General features: G+C 38.3%; 2 protein-coding genes across 2 annotated transcripts in view; one reads left to right on the top strand and one right to left on the bottom strand.

Annotated features, from left to right (window-relative positions):
• The window catches only part of LOC134822554 (plectin-like), a 122566-nt gene extending 118760 nt beyond the window's left edge, over positions 1-3806 (bottom strand). Inside the window, exon 1 of the mRNA XM_063833668.1 lies at positions 3676-3806. Coding sequence (XP_063689738.1) covers positions 3676-3775 — 100 coding nt within the window. The 5' untranslated portion in view covers positions 3776-3806. The remainder of the gene's footprint in view (positions 1-3675) is intronic.
• Positions 1-21955, top strand: part of LOC134817291 (double-stranded RNA-specific adenosine deaminase-like) — a 536580-nt gene that overhangs the window by 387849 nt on the left and 126776 nt on the right. The gene's annotated exons all lie outside the window — the stretch shown is intronic.

Raw genomic sequence — 21955 nt, 5'->3', positions numbered from 1 at the left:
CCGTGTAATTTACTAGGTTACTAGGTTACTAGGTTACAAGGTTACTAGGTTACTAGGTTACTATGCATGTTTTCACAACAAACCGTGAGCGTTAGTATCCATGTCCGTGTAATTTACTAGGTTACTAGGTTACTAGGTTACAAGGTTACTAGGTTACTAGGTTACTATGCATGTTTTCACAACAAACCGTGAGCGTTAGTATCCATCAGGAGGTGACCGGGGTTCCTCCTGGTATCCATGTCCGTGTAATTTATGAATGAATGAAACCGTAAAACGGATTTCAACCACACTCGGATTAGTTTTAAGTCACTTAGCCTGTGTAGTCACAGACTACAGATGGGCAGTGGGCACTGTTAGATGGTAGTAACACAGCGGTAACGCTGCAAGATAGATTACACCTGCTTCTTCTGACATCACTCAATGAGACTCAATGACACATGATTTTTTAGAATAATTACTGGACAGGAAGGAGCACAGGAGCGAGGTCTGGTTACATTACTTTATCAGTCAGCAGTTATTGCAATTCTTCATGAACTGACACCTTGTAAATTTTAAAGATTGAACAAGCACTATAAAGGTTGCAACAAAGAGACACATATGAACGGAGAGGGTGGTGGAAGGTGCTACTCCACTGCAAGTTCTACATGGAACTCTAATCCAGTCTAGTTTGGTAAACGGCGCAACAATCAGCATCAATTATCGGGCGTCTCATTTATACCCTACAAACTGTACTGATACTATATCTTTAAAGTTTATAAGCTGATGATACGATCTATATCTGCGATATCTTTGTAAAGTTCAATAATTATCTTGGATCATCCCACAGTTACATAACACGGTTACTTGATTACAGCCATTAAATATCATTGCTCTACACTCTGCAGGTCGGATCCTTGAAGTTTGCATGTACTTATATTGTAATTAACATGTTCGTATTATTATAAGGCAGGACACGATGAGAACAAAACAAAAGAACCCAGCTTGTTGATTCATTATTTAAATGAGATAAGTGTCTCAAGCGTTCAAAAACCTACAAACAGCTAAACAGTCGATACGATAACACTGTCTTTTACTAAACAATTGTCTTGAACCATTTCACATTTACAAGAGGCTCTTATTTGTTTACAGCTACACAAAAAGAGAGAGAGAGAGAGAGCCTAGTAATTAACATAGAATTTCTCATCATAGCACTTTCGTGAATAATAAACATTGTAAAACTGTTTAATAGATGCGATCACTGTGCAACGAGTTAGTATTTCCGCAAAATGGAACTGAAAAAGTACATAATGTCCTTTTTGTTTCATTGCCGCTGTCACGGCGTTACCATTGCGTCTATACAGCGTATTCAATTTGCATAATTGCCTTTCAAACACAATATACCCGTTCAGTCCCTTTTTACGTAGGCCATGATACATATGTAGGTGTCCGTATTCAAATAGTCCCTTTATATGATACTTTTCAATGTTATTCAGTTTTACACTGGATAATATTGTTGTGTCTTGTAAAGGAGCCAATAGTAATACAGCAAAACAAAACAGAATATACAAAACAAAGTGCAACGGTTCATTATTTTATTATTATCGTTGAATGATCCCCATGAAATATTGAAGAGTGTACCAGCATTCATCAGTTAGAAGCTTGTTTTGACAATCATTGTCTACTCGTTTAGTCAAGTGAAGAAAAAAATGGTTTGCTAATGTCAATGGAATAAAAACATGATGATAATAACATGATAGAGAAGATCAATCCTAAACATGCACGGAAAACCATATGTGTAATGAGAGGCAGAACCTTACATTTTACAATGACTTATTCTCTCACAATTTTACAACTGCGGTTTTGTTATAATATGGTCTATTATCAAATTATTATGGGTCAACTAGCATATTACATAGTGATAAACTGTTTTATTGTCCCTTCCATTTACTAAAGGCCACAAAGACCTCAAAGGACAAGGTGATTGATAATTATTGATAATTAATCGGTAAACTAGCCTATTGTAATATTATTTTTACCAGCTAGCAGACCTAGAGTCGCCAAGTGATCTGACCACTATATACGACATCAAGTAGTTAACATGCATATTATTATTATAATCATATTACCATAATATACTGTAAAAACGTTTTACCATACCTTCCGTTTATGATATTAAATTGTTCTGATAGTTATCATAGGCTGAGTACTTGACGTTGACAAATTATATTAAAGTCAGCATGGTTAAGTTGAACATGTATAATTGCAATTTTGGCTTTAAACAGTAATTACGATAAACCCGTGCACTGTTCAGTCCCATTTTATGTAGGCAATACATTTGTAGGGGTCCCTGTCCCTAGTCGTAAAGTCCCTTTATATAATACTTCATACAATACTTCAGTTTTACACTGAATAAGCTGATGACTAGTAGTCCTGATTGGGATTCAGAAACTATTATCCTGTAAGAAACGAGAAGAGAAGGGACGATGAACCTAAACCTTAGTGCTCTTTGTACCGGATAGTCGATACCTTATAGTTATACGCAGTAGCCAGTAATAAGTAATTACCATCAGTAATGAAACATTATAGCATAGGTTAGTAGTACACAAGCCCTTATTGGCTCCATCCCATGTACAGTGAGGCTGATGTTTACAAAATCGATTACTGTTTTGTAAATCGGTTGCTCAGCCGATGGTTAACATTTTAGATGTATCTAAAATACGGAGAAATCCTCTGTACTTACCTCAAGTACTCAGTACCTATTCTTAGAAATGTAGCTAAAGCATGACAAGGTTTAATGAATAATTTTCTGAGACCTGTGGCATGCCATCTTGCCCCGTGCTTGATGATTTCACCACATTCATGTACACATGGTAAGAAGAACACAAACTTGAATAGCTTCCACATAAAGGTTACCCTGCTATGCCGCGTGCCTACAGTCTAGTCTCTATTGCAGTATGCAAATGTCTGGTTGTGTAAGTTTAAACACGTTCACTCCCTCGTAATCAGGGTGTTGACTGTTAAGTACATGATAATGATATGGGTATATGAGGTATACAATATTGGGGCCCTGGCAATCTGGTACAATAGGAGTACACAGTACAAGCTCCAGGGCTATTAGGTGGTGTACACGTGAAGAGGACGTATTAATAAGGCTCTGAAAGGGAGAGCAGGCTCACATCCTCACCCTTACACTCACTATACTTGTACTTACTACTGTAGTGTCACTCTGAAGCCGTACTGGAGCACGTGTTACTATTCCCTGGGGACTTGAAACGACAGAATGAAGTTCAACACACTGTAGTACAGGCTGTTTGTGTGTAAATGTAGTGTTTGAGGTTTTGCAAACCGGAAATACGGCGTTGTTTGTAAATGGAAAACCATGAAAACTACCATGTAAACAAAGAAATTATTAAATTTAAGAAGTAAACAAAAACTTGATTTACAAATCCACGTTTACATGATAAAACATATATTACATATTTATATATTATATGTTGTCAAGTGAACGACATATTATGTATTTAAACTTGCTTGTACGGTTGTCATATTACACTAAAGACCACATTTTTGCAGGCTCAATTGCAGCAGCTTTAAAATAAACCAGCAGTTTAGCATTAAACGTTCTTCAGAACGAAGAATGCATCCCACAGACATGAAATTTGAGATGGTAGTTTGAAGTGAAGATTTTAACTTTACCTCTTAGCTGTCTGATCTTGTTCTTTTCATAGACTTTCTCCAGATTCTGAAGAGAACTCTCGGACAAGGAATGATTGTCAACTGAGTAACCATAGTGCATCACTCCTCTGCTCAATGATAGAACATGAGATATACCTTAGAATCGTTAGAAGCTTAGTTACATAATTAGTTACATAATTAGTTGCATCATGGCGACAATATTGTTCAATGTATTGCTAAACACTTTTAATCAATAAGTTTTTCACATTCCTTCAAACATAAATTGTAAAAATCGCTCATAAAATCGCTTGAAAAATCGCTTGTAATGAGGGGAAAGTAGTTTTCAGAAAGACTTTGAAAACAGTTCCTTTTGTCTTTTTGGGAAAAGGAAATTTTTTCCAAAAATTTGGAGAATTTTAAAAAATCACCAAACTTTTTATTGTAGCATTATAATCAGCATTATAATCATGATAATAGTAATATAATATGCTAGACAGATCATTGATCATCGAACTATTTAACCAATTAAATAAATTTGAATTTTGAGCGAACGTAGAATTGCGCAGTTAGCCTAATTATATCTTTTTGGGTAAGAGTCAAGAACAATTGTGACCCATGATGGATGTTACTGGAGTCCCCAATCATATAGTGTGGCTTGTATACCTTCATTATAGGATGTGGCCCTCTGCTCTGTTTTTATATTGAATATTATGTTTAACACTTAAATATTATTTTTGTTTGGATAATGAAACTACAAACTTAATTGGTTTAGTTTGATATCTATATGGATGGAGTTTGGTACTAAATTTAGAGGAATTGCATCATGGAATTCAAGATTACAGCTAGACGTATCATCAATCATCAGTATTTAGAGGATAAGAAAGAGTTTGAATTATTTAACTTTAACGAATTTACTACTAAATTTGTTAGACGGAACGTCAACTTGTGCCGTCACAGCAATAGTACAGGGTCCAAAGTAACCTACTGGCGCCAGGATGATTGTGACTAAAGATTGATGTTACTGGTACCCCTTAATATACAGGGTGACTTCAGTATACCTTAAACTATTAACTTATGAATTGAATTATAACATTTTGCAACACAAAAGAATATTCTCATGGTTCTATATCACAATAAGACACATGCAAACTAGTGGCGTAATGGAGGGCCCCGCCGATCTCGCTGTGCGTTTGAATGTGGGACAATTTGAAAAACTTAACTAACTTTGTTTTACTAAAAAAAATTGTTTTACTTAACTGGTGACTGGTGTACTAGCAAAACTGTGCATTTTGCTTTAGAAACACACTTTTTTAGAGATTTTACTGGCGATATTCTAAAATCACATAATTTGTTGTCAACAGGGGCACTTTTTCAGCAAGGAGGGGGGGCGACAGGCAATGTTACGCCACTGATGTGAAAGTCTCTTTATTTGGTTATCTTGATACTAGCATTTATCGTTTTCCCCTAGAGGCCTGGTAAAGAGGTTTTACTTTATCATGAAAATGTCTAATAAGCTTACTACTTAGTCAATACTTCATGCCGCTTCAATCGCTGAGACAGAGTGAATGAAAACATCTCAGGGAGGCCGAAAAAAAAGGTCTTCATGGGATCAGTGAAAACTCTGTTACGGCCATGTAGGAGTGAAGGCCTACCAGTGAAGAGGTTGAGACACGAGCATGGGATTGTAATAAACAAGTCAGTGAAGGTAAATTAGTACCAGAAGAGTCATTATGTTTGAAGAATGCTTAGAGACGATGGTACAGATCGAGGAGAAAGTTTAGGGATGTGGTGAAGCAAATGTATAGATTCTTGTCGCAGGCTACATGAGGACCATAATAGTCAGCTCAGGATGACAAGAGCATCAAAAAAGGAGGGATTACATTCTAGTATAGAAGCGAAAAGTGATTAGGAAAGACGGCCCCTAAAGACCAGTAATAGTCTAATGTGTAAACAATTAGAAAGGAAGTTACCATTGAGAATTTATATGTTTCAAGGAACTTTAAGACGGCTCATAGCCAGAAATATAGTAAATACGAGTTCCCAAGTAATTTAGTAAAATCAATTTACATTTTTGTTTTTTTCTAAAACTTAATTTGATATTGAATTATAGCAAACGAAAAACAACATGAAACTGCTACCTCCCTTAAAGCCTTCGAAGCAGATGTCACTGCAATCAAGAACAAAGTAGATGACTCTAAGGCCTGCCTACAGTCTCTCCAGCTTAATGACCGCACCACCCCATCCAGAAAAAAGCCATCACCTCATCCTCAAAACCAGAACCACCCAACCCACAGCCCTAGTAGACAAACGCGAAAACCAAAAAAGGTTCTACTCCTACATGACTCCCAGATGAACAACTTTCTACCTGAGTCATTTTCCTCTGGGTTCAAGGTGGAAAAAATGAAAGTAGGCTCTTATACTTGTTAAATCAGAGAAGCAATGACACACGTTGATAAGTCAGGAAAGAAGTCAATAGATATACAAAGACCCCACGGCTAACAGAGACATCATATATATAACATACTCCTGAAATATAGGGAGTTAACTCACATTCAAATATAGATACAAACATATAAAATATAATAGGAGAATATCAAGTTCACAATCTCCCTAAACTTTCTCTCAAATATTAAAAATGTTTAAATATTAAAAATCCCTAAAAACAACATACCCAAGTATCAAACTGGGCTACCTTTAAAACACAGATTCTGCCGTGGGTCAATTCAATCAAAACAATAGAATTATATCAAATAATTCATTCTCATTCATTCACACTTTTTATTTTAAAAGTTCAGTTCTAACTTTCATTATACATTACAGTTTAATAGTTCAATTCTAACGTTCATTACACATTACATCAATTACTGAGCTTACAATACAGAGTACTGTCTCAGTTCACTAGGAAGTGTCCCTTTTTCTAACACCTCACGCAACAAAGACGAAGATGCACCAGCCTTTGTCAAACAGTCTGCAAGCTGGAGATTTGTTGGAACCCACACATAACGTACTTCATTTCTGTTGAATCGTTGTCTTAGACAAGCCATGGGAATCCTCAACCCTTTGTCTTCAAGGGTGTTTGTTGTTTTCACAGCATCAAAGAGAGACTTGCAATCCGTTATACAGACTATAGGAACATCTATTTTCACAATTTCATTCCACTGCGCTTTAATCAGCTCTGCAGACTCCAGGCCGTCAACTAATGCCCAACTTTCAGCAGCTAATGTGCTCTTACATACTTTCTTTATCTTTCTACTCTGCCATGTAAGTGGACAGCACTGACCAGATCGGTCAACCATCAATACAAGATGCCCACCTTGTGAGGATCCATCAGCCAGGTTACCAAAGGAAGCATCACTGAATACAACCATTGTTGTGTGTTGAAGGTCAAGTGAAGGAAACCTGATTGACAGTGGGTTTTTCTGCATAAACACAATTGTCTTGTTCACCAGTTTCAGATCTTTGATCGTTCCCGAAGCATAGGAGTTGGATGCAATGCATGTGCCATACGCAATATCTGGTCGTGACTGTGTTGCTGCCCAGAGCAGCTGTCCTGCTACTGATCGCAACTGACTTCTTTCTGCCTCATTGATTGGACATGCATTCAGTTTTACTTTGTTCTGGTCGATTTTGATTCTGCTCACTTGATTTACATAACCCAGCTGTGATATTTTGATTGCCCTGTAACTTTGACTGAGATCGAGCCCAGTGTACGTAAAGGATGTATCGACTTCCATACTGAGCTTGTATTTCATTTTTAAGGCACCAATGACCTCTTTGATGAATATTTCCAGTCCTCCAAACATAAGATCATCAACATGGATCACTATGATCCCACACGGCTTATCATTTCTCTGTAAAAAGAAAAATGATTCATCGTACACTGACACTGTTACACCAAGCTCTACTAGGGTATCTCTTAGTTCGACATACCACATTCTTGGACCATCGACCAAGCCATAGATGCATTTGAGGAGTTTCCACAATTTTCCAGATACCTTAGCTTCATTTGGTGGTTTAATGTATACTGTTCTTGAGATATCTTTTCCCTGTAGAAAAGCAGCCTGTACATCAATGTGCTGCAGTTTCCAATGCTCTGCTTGCAAAAGAGTAATTGCCAATCTGATTGAGTCCCTACTGCATGTTGGGGAATCTGATCGTATTGCTTGATTTTTCTCCTGATAGCCTAGAGCAACTAACCGTGCCTTGTACACATTCGTGGTATTCTTTATCTTCTTTGTGATTACCCACCTCACACCAATCGTTTTCTGACCTTTATCAGGAACTTCCTCATAGACTTTATTGGTACAAAACTTTTCAAGCTCTGCCTCCTTAGCATCAACAATTGCTTGTTCACATGAAGCTGTAACGCTTGTAAACATAACTTCATGTTCCTGCTCCTCTTCTGTATCTTCGTGCCATTCCTCTGTTAACTCAAACCAGTCGACACAATGAGTTTCTTCCTCCCCATCAAGCTGAATGTTCAGGCAGTTTTTGTATTTTCCTCCAGCCTTACCTGCTCTACTAAGGATGTAAGCCTTCTCCCAGACATCCTCTTCTCCCTCTTCAGGGTACTTGGGTTTGTACATCACAGAAGTTTTCGTCTTAGGCAGGTTTTTATTTCCATTACCATTAACACTGGCTGTGCTTACAGGAGCACTAGAAGGAGTATCTATTTCATCAGTTATTTGCGCCTGAGCCAATGGCAAACTGTTATTTTCATCTTGATTTCTTTCTTCTGTTCTTGTCATATTTTTCTCAAAGTCAGATAATTCATCATCGTTCGATTCTGAAGGAGCTTTGACACTGACGGGATCACTTTTGTCCTTCAAATTACCAGTTTCTTCTAATTCAGGGACATATGTTGGCTTAATGTGACAAGGATGTACCTTGATGATTTGAAATCCATGCTTTACAACAAACGTCTGACCATCCCGACCTATGACAACACCTGGTCCATGCCAGGAGTCACTGTTGTTTCTTTTATAGAAAATCTTTTCCCCTGGATCGAGATGAACATCATTACATGTTCTGACCTGGCTTTTCAAAGCTCTCATGATCTTGGAACTATTCTCTGCTCTTATAAACCCCTCTCTGGCAATCCTCATTGCTCTTAGATGATTCTCTACAGTTTCACTACAGACACTACTACTCGATTCCATTGCAGGAAGCTTACTGTCTATCACATTGGGGAAAGATGGATTTCTACCCATAACCAACTGCATGGGTGAATACCCACCCGTCATTTGTAAAGAGTTTTTAGCACTAAGTGCCCAGCTCAAAGCTGTTTTCCACGAACAATTCGAATCTTGCTTTGTCTTTATCATACTTTCAGCTAGAACTTGATGATGGCGTTCAACCATACCATTGCTAAAAGGACTTTCAGCTGCCGATTGTTGTGATTCGATATTGAATCTCTCACACATTTCTACATATTCTGCATTAGAAAACTCCCCTCCATTATCGGCCATAAAACGGCGGGGAGGCCAGAACTGTGCTATCCACCCAGAACAGATTGCCTCTACAATTGTCTCTTTTCGTTTATTTGGAACCAACAATGCAACTGAATATCGTGTAGCACAGTCAATCATGTGCAGAAATGTTACCTCTCCCTGGACCGTTTTCAAGTCCATAGCTACACAATCATTAAACACTGTTCCTCGTGGGAGACCAACAACTGGTCTGGGCTTTGGCTTAGAGTATCTTTGACACACTTCACACTTTTGGCATACATCCTCTAGTACCTCAAGAAATAATTTAGAGTCAAAACCTGCATTCTTTAGGAGGGTCTTTAGTTTGTACATCGGTGCATGGGCAAACTGTCTGTGGAGTTTAAGTGCCTTTTTCGCCATAAGCTTTTTGTTGTTCCCACCAAAAGTTTCATCTGTAACTGTGAGAAATACTTTCACACTGGAGTCCACAAGACTCCTCTTTTTGTTACAGATAGGCACACAATAGTGTCCAGATTTGCACTCCAAAAGGGGTATTTTCTCTCCATTGAACTCGAGAGTATCTTCAAGAAAGTTAAGGATTGCACCAACCTTTTTTAATGCAGGCTTGCTCAGCAGAAGAGGAATATCACATTTGACAACATTTGCCTCAATCAAGATTCTTTTGCTTCCGATTCTTCCAGGAATTTTAATGAGCTTATTTGACACAACTGACTTACCATCTCCAAACGTGAAAGGTGTCTGGCAGCTAGTTGAAGACATCATGATCTCTCTCTCAGCATCATCAAGTGTTTCTATGTACTGGCTGACCCAATTCTCGCCAACGACAGATTTTGTACAACCTGAATCGATAACTGCACAAGAAAGAGTCTCAAAAACTAGTGAATTCACTTCACTGTTTTGCTGGTAAAGCACAGACTCTGGATCAGTCACTGTAGTAAGCAATGTTATGTATGTACGTGACAATGAGTCATCTACTTCCATCTCAGCAGGTTGACCTTGAACCAAGAAATTTCTCGATGTCCCTTGTTCAGATCTCCAATTTGGGTTTGGTGCTGCTTGATTAGTACACTCTCTTGAGTAGTGACCATTCTTCCCACAGTTGAAGCAATTGATCTGAGATCTGGGCCTCTTACCTCTCACATACGGATTCCCCTGATTTCTAAGAGTTCCCCTACTCCTCATGGGACCTCCTCTATCTTGTCCTCTACTCCGTCTGTAACCATGGGAGGTAAAATTACATGACTCTTCTGGTTCAGTCTTGATACAAGACCCCGTCACTTGGTCAAGTCCTGATCTGTTCACATGTACAGAAAAAATCTTTGATATCGTTGAGATCATTTCTGCATATGTAAACTCTTTAACCGTTGCCAGTGCAAGATCCACTTTTTCACTTGACAGATTTGCACTGTTTAGAACTCTATATGCTAGTATTGCATCTGGCAGTTCCATCTTGTGTTTCCTCAGGTCTTCATACAACTTAGCGAATTCAGAAATAAATGCCTGAAGATTCATACCCTCTTGACGTTCAAACTTTTCAAATCGACAATATGCTCGATATGCCATGTGAGATGAGTCCTCCTGGTATATAATACTGTCCAGGCGTTTTATAACTTTGTCCAATCCGTCATCAGCAGTTAAGACGTCTATTCCTAACGATCTCACATGGTTCTTCACCGGTCCCTCAGACAATTCCAAAAGGAATGCAGTTGCCCGACGCTTCTTTTCGTAGGATGTGAAAGTATTCCATAGGTCAATATCCAACCGCCAGTCTTCATAATTCTGACCTTCCTTGTATGCCGGTGGGGCCTTTTGTGGTCCAACAGCTTTCCTTTCTACCACCTTATCTTCACCTGTCATTTTTGAACCGCTGCCTGCTACCAATGTTAAATTAGAGAAGCAATGACACACGTTGATAAGTCAGGAAAGAAGTCAATAGATATACAAAGACCCCACGGCTAACAGAGACATCATATATATAACATACTCCTGAAATATAGGGAGTTAACTCACATTCAAATATAGATACAAACATATAAAATATAATAGGAGAATATCAAGTTCACAATACTGACATGATAAAAGAGCACTGTATGAGAGATGTCATTAAACAGCCAGAGGTCGACTGTTACATTCTCCAGCTTGGAGTCAACGACTACAGATACAGAACCTGCTCTGTTAATAAAGCGATTGAGGATGCAAAATCAGTCATCGATAAACTCCTCTCGAGCTCCAGTGCAAAGGTTGTCATCTCCCTACCCACCCCAACCCCTGGATTAATCAGTGAACTTACCAACCAATTTGTCTCAGAAATAACCCAATTTGTCTCAGCTAAAAGAGGGTTAAGTGACTTTTACCGCCGCCTATATACTGTAAACAATACTGGGAACTTCTCCCGTGCCATCTCTGCTGCTGAGTCATCCCAAGACTCTCCTAACCCGTTGAAGGAGGACCAACTTCATGTCTCAGAGTATGGTTTGAAAAAACTTTGTTTGAATATTAAACTTGGCCTATACCGTGCCTTTGGTATGAGATCCCATAGAAAGCAGCCCCCTACAGAGCGTTAGATTAACCCTAAAATTCAAGAAAAAACAAGTATCACGAGATCAAGTCGCTGTGATGTCCTGGAACATCCAGGACAGCACAGGAGACGGGTCTAACAAATTTGAAAATAGCGAATTTTTGTCAATCCTCAAACAAGCTAACATTCTTTGTCTTCAAGAAACAAAGAAGCAAGTTAAGATTGAAGGATACCTCTCTTTTAATAGCAACCGCAAAAATTCACGCTCAGGGGGGTCTGCATTCTTGCTGAAAATGACCTAAGAAAAGGTGTCTCTAGTGTGCTTTGTAATGAATCTGATGACATTATTGTTGTTAAACTGGACATGAACTTTTTTAAACTTGATTTTGACCTATTTTTGGTATGTTATTATATTAGCCCTGCATACTCGTCCTATGTCAAGAAGAATCCAGATTATACTGCTAATACCTTCTCTGCTCTTGACTCTATCTGTACCAGACTACGTCAAAAGGGAGAAGTTATTATGTGTGGCGATGCAAATGCAAGAACTGGAAAACTCCCAGACTATATCCTTTCCTGTAATGCACCTGCCATCCATGACATCTATAACGACATTGGACTCGAGCACGACATAGAAGAACCAAGAAACAATTCTGACCTTACAATATCTGAACCCCACTGCCAACACTTCCTTGACATGGTTATAAATAACCAACTCAAAATTCTCAATGGTCGTACCCTTGGGGACACCACTGGAAAAATGACCTGTCACAAATACAATGGAAGCAGTGTGGTTGACTATTTTGTAATCACCTCATGGGCAAGAGATCATGTAAACTCTCTCCAAGTAAAAGAGTTTACATCATACTCTGATCATTGTCCATTAGTCTTGAAACTCACTACATTTGAACCATTTGTCGCAAACTTCCAGCTCCCAGACTTTTCTAACTTTCCTTGTGGCTATAAGTGGGACAGCAACACCTCCCATTCACTATTTAAAAAAGCCCTTACCTCGCCCGAAATTATCAACAATCTGGAAAGCATTGTGACAAATGAATTTAGCAGTACTCTGGAGGGCAATCACGAACTGAACGATGCAGTCATAAAATGTCTCCACAGTGCTGCTGATATAGCCCTAAAAGTGAAAAAGCCTCCCAAAAATTCTGCCCGTAAAAAATGGTTTGACCCACAAGTCAACTCCTCGCGGCGGAACCTTAATAGGCTAGCAAATCGGCTTGGTAGTAAGCACTGTAACAGTATCCTCAGACGAGAATACTTTAAGCAACGCAACAAGCATAGCAATTTTGTAAACAGTAAGAAAGTAGCTTTCCTTAAGAAGCTAAATGAAGCTATAGAAGAAGGTCACATACTCGACTGGAAAAAATTTAAACGGCTCAAACAAGAACATGACACTAGCCCCTTACTTGACAAATTTGATTTAGCTAGCTTCCATGACTTCTTTGCATCCCTTTATAAAAAACCAGACCAGGAGCCAGATCTCACTCACCACAATCACAAACATTACCCTGAACCACCAGATCTGGATATCCTAAATAAGCTCATGTCAGAATCTGAAGTGACCTCTGCCATCAAAAATCTCAAAAAAGGTAAAAGTTGCTCAAACGACTTGATATCCAACGAGATGCTTCAGAGCGTGACTCCGCTTTGTCTCAAAGCCATCCTCAAAAACTTCAACCACTCACTGGTCTCCGGTTACTATCCATGGCACACCAGCATCATTACTCCTATTTACAAGTCTGGCAACCCTTTCAGCCCGGACAACTACAGAGCAATAGCTGTTGGTAGCTGTATGGGTAAACTGTTTTCTAGCATCTTACTTGAGCGTCTCCTGCACTTCAAAAAGCTCTACTGCCCTGACCCAAAAGAACAACTAGGGTTCTCGAAGGGTGCTCAAACAAATGACCACGTTTTTACCCTTAAGACAGTCATTGACAAATATACCAAGGTTAAGAAAGCTCGCCTCTATGCATGCTTTGTTGATCTAAGAAAGGCCTTTGACACTGTATGTAGGGACCTCCTTCTGCACAAAATCACATGCCTTGGAATAACTGGAAACTTCTTCAATTGCCTAAGTGATATGTATAGAAACTCAATAGCTCATATAAAAATCTCCAAACTCTTGTCCCCTAATATTGACATTGGAAAAGGAACAGAGCAGGGACACCCCCTATCACCGGACCTTTTTAAAATCTATATCAACGACTTGTCATCTCTCCTGAAATCTGTTGGTGATTATCCTATTCTAGCTGACGTCCTAATATCACATCTGCTCTGGGCTGACGATCTTGTCCTACTTGCCCTAAGTCCCAAGGCCTTGCAAGACAATATAAACATCCTATTCGACTTCTGTAACTCTATGGGCCTTGAAGTAAACATTAAAAAAACCAAGATTCTCATATTCTGCCCTCCTAAAAGAAAACAATCCTATGAAACATTCATTTTGGGAGGCCAGCCCATCCAACACACCGAAAAATACTGCTATCTTGGCATTATATTCCACAGAAATGGATCTTTTACAGCAGCAAATACTGAACTGAGGGCCAAGGCTCTCCGTGCTCTCTATGGCCTCAAAGGCAATATCGTCAAAGATGCCCTCTCTCACCGTTCACTAAACATTCTATTTGACTCTCTAATAAAACTGATACTGCTCTATGGCTGCCAAATCTTATGTCCTCACTCAAAAACCATGAGATACCTCTCCGAAACAGATAGCAAAGCCAACCCCCAGCATACTCTCAGGTACATCTCACAAGACCACTATGAAAGATTCCACCTTAAGTTTATCAAGTGGTCCTTGTCTGTCCATTCAAAAGCATCAAATATAGGCTGCTGGGGCGAAAGTGGGCGCCACCCCCTCTTCTTTGAAGCCTGCAAACTTGCAATAGATTTCTATAGTCGCCTTGAAAGCACTGAAAATGAACTTCTCTCCGCTGCATTTCACGAGCAGATTATGCTGGGCCTTCCTTGGTACACCAACATCTCTAATCTTCTCACCAAATATAACTTCCCCCACTCATCCTCTTCAAAATCCAAGCTCTCTACCCAAATCAGTCACAACATGAGGGAAGAATTTGTGGATACCTGGAAATCTGCCAAGGCATCCTCACCTAAATTAGAATTCTACAATCAAATTAAACATGATTTTGAACCAGAAACATACTTAGGAGTGGTTAAGATCCCCGATGCTCGGAAAAGCATAACAAGGTTTCGTATTAGCTGCCACAATCTTTACATTGAGAGGGGCCGTTACGAAACCCCCCTAGTACCAAGAGAACATCGATGGTGCACTTTTTGCTTTTTCAGCAAGGGGCTTAAGCCTATTGAGGACGAAATTCATGTTCTAACTGACTGTTTACTCTACTCCTCAATTAGAGAAAAATTTAACTTCCATCCCGAAAATATTACTGACCTAGCCGGTTTGCTATCCGATAAAAATATAGAAAGGCTTTCTAAATGAAGTAATGGCATTATACATTGTTTGTTATCGTATGTATGTTGTGTATAGTGTTTGCTGACTGGGTATATGCTATATATTTTGAGGCTCACGACGTCTCGTCCCATGGGTGGAGTTGTAGGCTGAGTATGTGTTCAAATCTCCTTACTTCGTATGGTGAAACATTGAAAGGTTTGCCTTAGCCTTTGGGACGAGTGTTTGCCCACCGGGGATCCAAATATATGATTATCATGGACATTACTTTGACACATAAACTAATCAAACGACTTAAATGATTCCAGAAAATTTTACTAACTGCATTTAGCTAGTTTATATAGTAAATACACACGATCGCAGAATAGAGGAGCACAATTGGGTTCCTTGTTCTGCGACTGTGTTTCCTCGGTGGGCCGACAGGTTTTTGTTGTGTAGTAGTGCTGGGGAAAAAAACGCTTTAACTATCAATGAGAGTACAAATTTTTAATTCTTGACCTTAGTGCCACAGTTTCTGTGGTAAAAACAAATTTATAGTTAAACGTTATATATTGTAGAAGGGCATGACTTACTCACATCACTAAGCATCTGGATGGATAATTAGCACACAAAGATAAACTGACCTTTAAACATGACCACCAGCTATACCACGTAACCATAGCTCCGAAATAAATAAATTGCTCTACATAGAAACATTTGGCCTGATCCTATCACATTGTGGTCCCCAGGGGTTCGGTAAAGCCCTTACAGGCAACTGGGTCCTTTTACCAGCCACAATCAAATTGATCATGCCAGTACTGTCATAAACTGTAACCAACTATTTAAAAATTAGATATCTTTTGCTAAATTTTAAATTTTAAGTCATAGAGCAATCTTCTCAATTTTAAAATTTTTAAGAATTATATTTTACCCTAACTATGATGTGGTGGCATTTCATACTTAACTAAATTTCAACTTTGAAAGTAAATAGATTATTAGTGACAACAAAATTATAGTTTAAGACATCCATTCTGCATTGTGTTTCCAATATTAGAATTTATGATATGTATTGATTGAATAATTGGTAATAAATTTAACTTTTGTTTTATTAACTTTTGTTTTATTAAAACACTAGACCCTACAAAATTTACTGCCACAGCAAGAGCAATCCATTCAATTCTCTCTGTGAACGAAAATTTTACAGCCTACTATAAGAGCCCAGATTTCCACTCAAATACTGGCCAATGCATAATGCTATAGGACCTCAAAAATAGTATTATAAAACATTTCTATTTTATCCCTACACATTTGTAAATAACTAGAATTGTGTAACCTTAAATTATTTCAGAATTATAACTATTGTGAATTCAATAAAATAATTATCACTTTTGTATCCTTGTATCCTTGTATCCTTGTATCCTAGCAACGTTTGTAATAAGCACTGTAAGGTTTAACTTTAGCATATCTATAGCTTTTGCCTTAAGATAATGATTGATACGAAGGCCATATAATCTTTTGCCAGTATTTTAACAAATAGCTTCCACTTTCAAGTTGCATTTTATATCCTTAAATAACATAACAAAAATGTAATCATATTATAGTGTAGGGTGTAGGATTTCTGTCAAAACAAGAATGCAATACATGACAGAAACATTTAACGTAATTTTCGCCGCTGTTTCTTGCCATGTGTGATGTGGCAAAAAACATTATTTAATGCGCGGCGCAATCATTTCATTTCACATATAAAATTATTTTAAATCAGTGCTCAAACTTATTATAATAAATTCATAAAGTAAAGTAAAATAAAATTTATGACATCTTGTATCACGTTGCGACCCCCACGGTCGTTTCACTATGTGGTCGTTTCACTATGTGGTAGCGTCTTCGACGCTACAGGGGGAGCCGCGCACTTCGTGCGCGGCGGGTCATACAACGTATGACAAATGACATCTGCATCACATTATCATACATGTTTACAAAATATCATCACATCGCACTATGTGAAAAATACCTCAAAAGACGAGCTATTGCTTTAACCAGTCGCGATAACTTGCAGTAGCGTGCGACCGCCGGCACAGGAGTATATTGTACTTGTGAAACAAGCGCGTCACGCAGTACGCGTATACGTACATGGCAATGTAAAGACGAGCTATAAGGTCTTTTAAGTTTGTTTATGTAAATTTTATAAATAATTTATTGTGAAAAAATTATGCACTAAGTTGGCGTTCCACGACCAAAATTGAACGGGGAATCATTTAATATTACTTTCGAGGCACCTCGACAAAAGATTCCTTCGCTATTGTGCTTTTATGGAGAAATACGTCAGTAGCGTTTTTGAGCTTGTTAATCTCTTTCAAAAGTATTCCAAGTTATTTGTATAAGTGCATATATTAACTCTGTATACACTGAAAAATAATTTATCTCGATTCATGAAGTTTGAAAGAAGTTATTGACCATTGTTAATGATTTGGCCCGGCGCGCGCTACTTCGTAGCACTTGCCATCGGGCCACATTTAACATTTCGAGAAGAAAGCGGCGCGCGCTACTTCGAAGAAATTTAGACGAGTAACATCCGCGTCAAGGGGGATTAGATAGTTGATACACCTTTCACAAGCAAGAGCTGTCACTTTGGTCTACTTGCTGTGAGGTGTCTCAGCTACATTGTACATGGGTTGCAGGGGTCCCCCCTTTTTTTTCCTTTTTTGGGTCACAGGTCACAGTTTGGTTTCAGGTTTAACTTTACTTGAAACTTTTTCAATTTTATTCAACTGTTTGACTATAAACGGATTGTCAAAATATCCATTTGCATCTATAATGCTCGTCAGTCGTGGAAACAATTTTGTACGATATTGTACAAAGAAATTAAATTTATTCGCACCACGCACGCCGCGCTTCAGAAATGAAGTTGTTAAATGTATTTTATAAAATCGAGCGCTAGAAGATGTTTATATTGTCAAACTTTTCTAAGATATTTTTAGGTATCTACATAGACACGGTGAAGGTGTCATTTTGTTGTTGAATTCGAATTCTTAACTCATGACTCAAATTCTTACATGCTATCGACGTTGCCTGTGGCTACAACCACATTTTTTATTTACATGCAGATTAAAGCAAGTGCGACGGTTTTAAATCAACTGATCTGGATAAGGAAAACAAGTTTTGGTGTCTTCCGAGTTCTACTCACCTTGAACTGATTGGGTGCTATACCACCATAGTTTTCTATCACATTGGATTTGTTTCATGCTGTCTCATTGGATTAGCATGCTCCGGACTGTCAATTTTCTAATTGGCAAACCTTGCTGAGATTTAAGTTTGCAGAAGACAATAACTCGATATAGTTTACAGTGCTCTAATGGTATTGTACTACTTTTACAGCACACTACAATGTCGATGAGTTGAATGAGTACCCTAAGAAGAATCCTGACCTATGGGAAGGGCCTTCGTTTAACCCTCAATCACGTTTCCGATCATTTGGCTGAGTCGACAGAGACACAGATGCGTAATATCGCACAGATCCACTCCTTGTACTACCTACTAGACTAGGTGCACCGGGATTCGAACTCATGACCTTTACGCACATGACAACCATTGATACAAATGCCATATCATTTTTATCAATGGTAAAACTTTTTTTCCTATAATCTTTCGCCAGCCCTCCAGTAATGAGTAAATGATATGCACTTATAGGTTGAATTTTATATCCTCGAATTATTTCCACCAACAATTGTTATCTGGTCCCGAATATGATCATTGTCTTCAAATACTAAACTAGCGCTTCGGTGTGTGCCAAAGCTTTCACACACGCACATTCCTTTGCCGTCAGCTGTATGTCCTTTCACAATACAATTAGCAGTCAAGGACAACAAGCCATACACTGAATGGGCATTATGTTTAAGTGAATTATTTGTAAATTTGTTAATTCTGTAAATTGTGCTAAAAGTTAAATTTCTTGTTTCATTAAAAATTTCTTGTTCTATTGAGAAGTCGGAAGTTCTAACCAAAATGCCACCTCTATTGTATTGTGCACGTGTGTTTAAGGCGGCTTCTCTAGGATCTAACACGTCCTGAAGCAGACCAACACTATGTCCCAACGCACTGGTGTTGGGATGTCTGCCCCCGGTGCCTGTCCGGGTCAATAAAGCAGTCAAGCATCATGTATGTTATGTTGAGCATTCTCAACCAACAAATGTGGGAACTCCCACGAAAGACCAAAACAGATCTAAAGAGACACTTAACAACATTGGGAAAAATAGACTTCAATTTGTTTATATAATTTATAAAGCGTATATTATTGCCCACGTTAAGGGGCCTGTTAATAATTTATTAAATTATTAGCTATTTTAGATTTAATAATAATAATGTGTTTAAGGGATAATGATCCAAGATTACAAGATTGAAGCTATTTTGGCGAGGGCCCCTCCTATCGCCTGTATTTTTGCCTATTTAGCAATGTTATGGTACTATGTTTACAGTACACTACTATGTAGATGTATTGATGAGGTGTTGATTATTGATCTTTTGGCAGCGCCCTCCTCATTTAAATGAATGTACCTTCAAATCATCTTCTGGAGATATACTACGAATTGTTTCAATTTACCGTTCTGGCACCTCCACATCTCAGAGTGCTAACATCCCCCAATTTCTAACTGACTTTGAGCAACTCTTGGTTGATTTAGTAGACAAACCTGGAAAGCCCTTGATCATGGGTGACTTTAATATCCACATTGAAGACGAAAATGATTCAGTTGCACAAAGGTTTAATTCACTACTTAAGTCTTGTGGGTGGGTGCAACAAATTTCAGCTGCAACACACAGAGATGGGGGCATATTAGATCTTGTAATTACCAGGGATGGTTCTTTTACTCACGATTGCATTGAAGTTCTAGATCCTGTCATTACTGATTCTGGTACATCGTCTGACCACTACTTTGTTGCTTTCAATTGCAATGTATCTCCAGCACCCATAGGCACTCTAGAACCAATTACTTACAGAAACATTGCTTGCATAGACCTAGATGCTTTTGTTGAGGATATTCTTAAGTCAAAACTATGTGACACTGATTGCTTCAATGACCTCGATAGTGCAGTTGATATCTATGAGTCTGAGTTGAGCAGTATTTTGGACAAGCATGCTAAAGAAAAAACTTTCATCCCAAGAAAAGATCATAACGCTGAATGGTGGTCTACACACTGTCAACAAGCAAAAGCAATGAGAAGAAAGATTGAGAGACTGTATCAAAAGAATCATGATTGCCCAGATTATAAACGACTGTACAGGAAAGCATCAGAGAGAGCATCCTCAGTCATTGTATCCACAAGAGATCACTTCTACAAAACAAGGTTACAAGATAGTGCAGGTGATGCTAAAAAGACTTATTCCATCGTTAATAAGTTGCTCAATAAAGAAAAAGTTAGTACTACTACACCTTCTTGCTCTTCAAATCTTGAGAGTGCTAACAACTTTGCACAGTTCTTTAAATCAAAGGTCGACAACATATACAACAACATTTATTTAGAACAACAATCGCAAGATTCTCCTAACTCAGATGAATTTGTTCCTCTTTCTAATAGCCCAAAGATAGTACAATTCCGTCATGTGTCTGATGAAGAACTAGTAAGCATCATAAAGAATATGTCTAACAAATTCTGTGATCTTGACCCCATACCTACAAAGATTCTCATCAAGTGTCTCCCAGAACTCCTTCCTCTGATCTCATTTATAGTCAATGAATCATTAGTTAAAGGTGAGTTTCCTATAAAACTTAAGGAGGCTCTCATTCGTCCAAGTTTGAAGAAACGTGGCCTTGACGGTGAATCTCTATCTAACTATAGGCCTATTAGCAATCTCTCATTCTTGTCAAAAATCATTGAGAAGTGTGTATCTATACAGCTCACCAGTTATCTTGAGGATAACAACTTGATTTCTAAAGTTCAGTCCGGCTATAGGAAGTTTCATAGCTGTGAAACTGCAACAACCAGAATCCATAACGACATCTTGATAACTATTGACAAGAAAACTAAAGTTGTTCTTTTACTTCTAGATTTGAGTGCTGCCTTTGATACTGTCAATCACCCAATATTAATCAAGAAGCTAAGATCTGCTTATGGCATTACAGGCATTGCTCTTACATGGATCAGGTCCTACTTGGCTAACCGTTCATTTTGTGTCAAAGTCAAGGATTCGTCTTCCTCAGCAACTGTTCTTGAGATAGGTGTGCCACAAGGTTCAATCCTTGGCCCCCTGCTATTCATATTGTACACCAAAGATCTTGAGAACATTGCAAGTATGCATGGGTGCTGTATTCATTTGTATGCTGATGACACCCAGCTGTATTTCACTCTTGATTCTGATGACCCATCACAGCTAGAGCACAATATGGAACACTGTATGTCTGATATCAAGAAATGGATGACAAACAATTTCCTTCAACTGAATTCTTCTAAGACTGAAGTCATCGTTATATCCTCTAAATTTGACTCAACAAATATTCCAGCCTCTCTACAGATTGTTAAGGATCAAGAGCCACATGTTGTTAGTGGAACTGTGAAGAGTCTTGGGCTGTATTTGGACAGTTATCTTTCAATGAGTGATCAGATTACGTCAGTGGTTCAAGCATGTAATATTCAGATCAGAAATTTGTGGTTTATTGCATCAAAACTGTCTTTTAACCTTAAGATTAAGCTTGTTCATGCTCTAGTACTCTCTAGAATTGATTATTGCAATAGCGTATATTTTGGACTGAGCTCTTATGATTTAAGTCGTTTACAGAAGGTGCAAAATTCTGCTGTAAGATTTATTTTCGGGAGAGGAAGAAAGGCACACACTACTTCACTACTTAAGAAAGTTCATTTTCTACCAGTTAGATTTAGAATAGATTTTAAGATTGCCCTACTTGCCTACAAGTG

This window comes from Bolinopsis microptera, chromosome 1 (assembly GCF_026151205.1).
Source record: "Bolinopsis microptera isolate Bmic1 chromosome 1, MBARI_Bmic_1.0, whole genome shotgun sequence".
Taxonomy (NCBI): Eukaryota; Metazoa; Ctenophora; class Tentaculata; order Lobata; family Bolinopsidae; genus Bolinopsis; species Bolinopsis microptera.
Note: the sequence above shows the minus strand (reverse complement) of the source record. Positions and strands in the feature narration are given on the sequence as shown.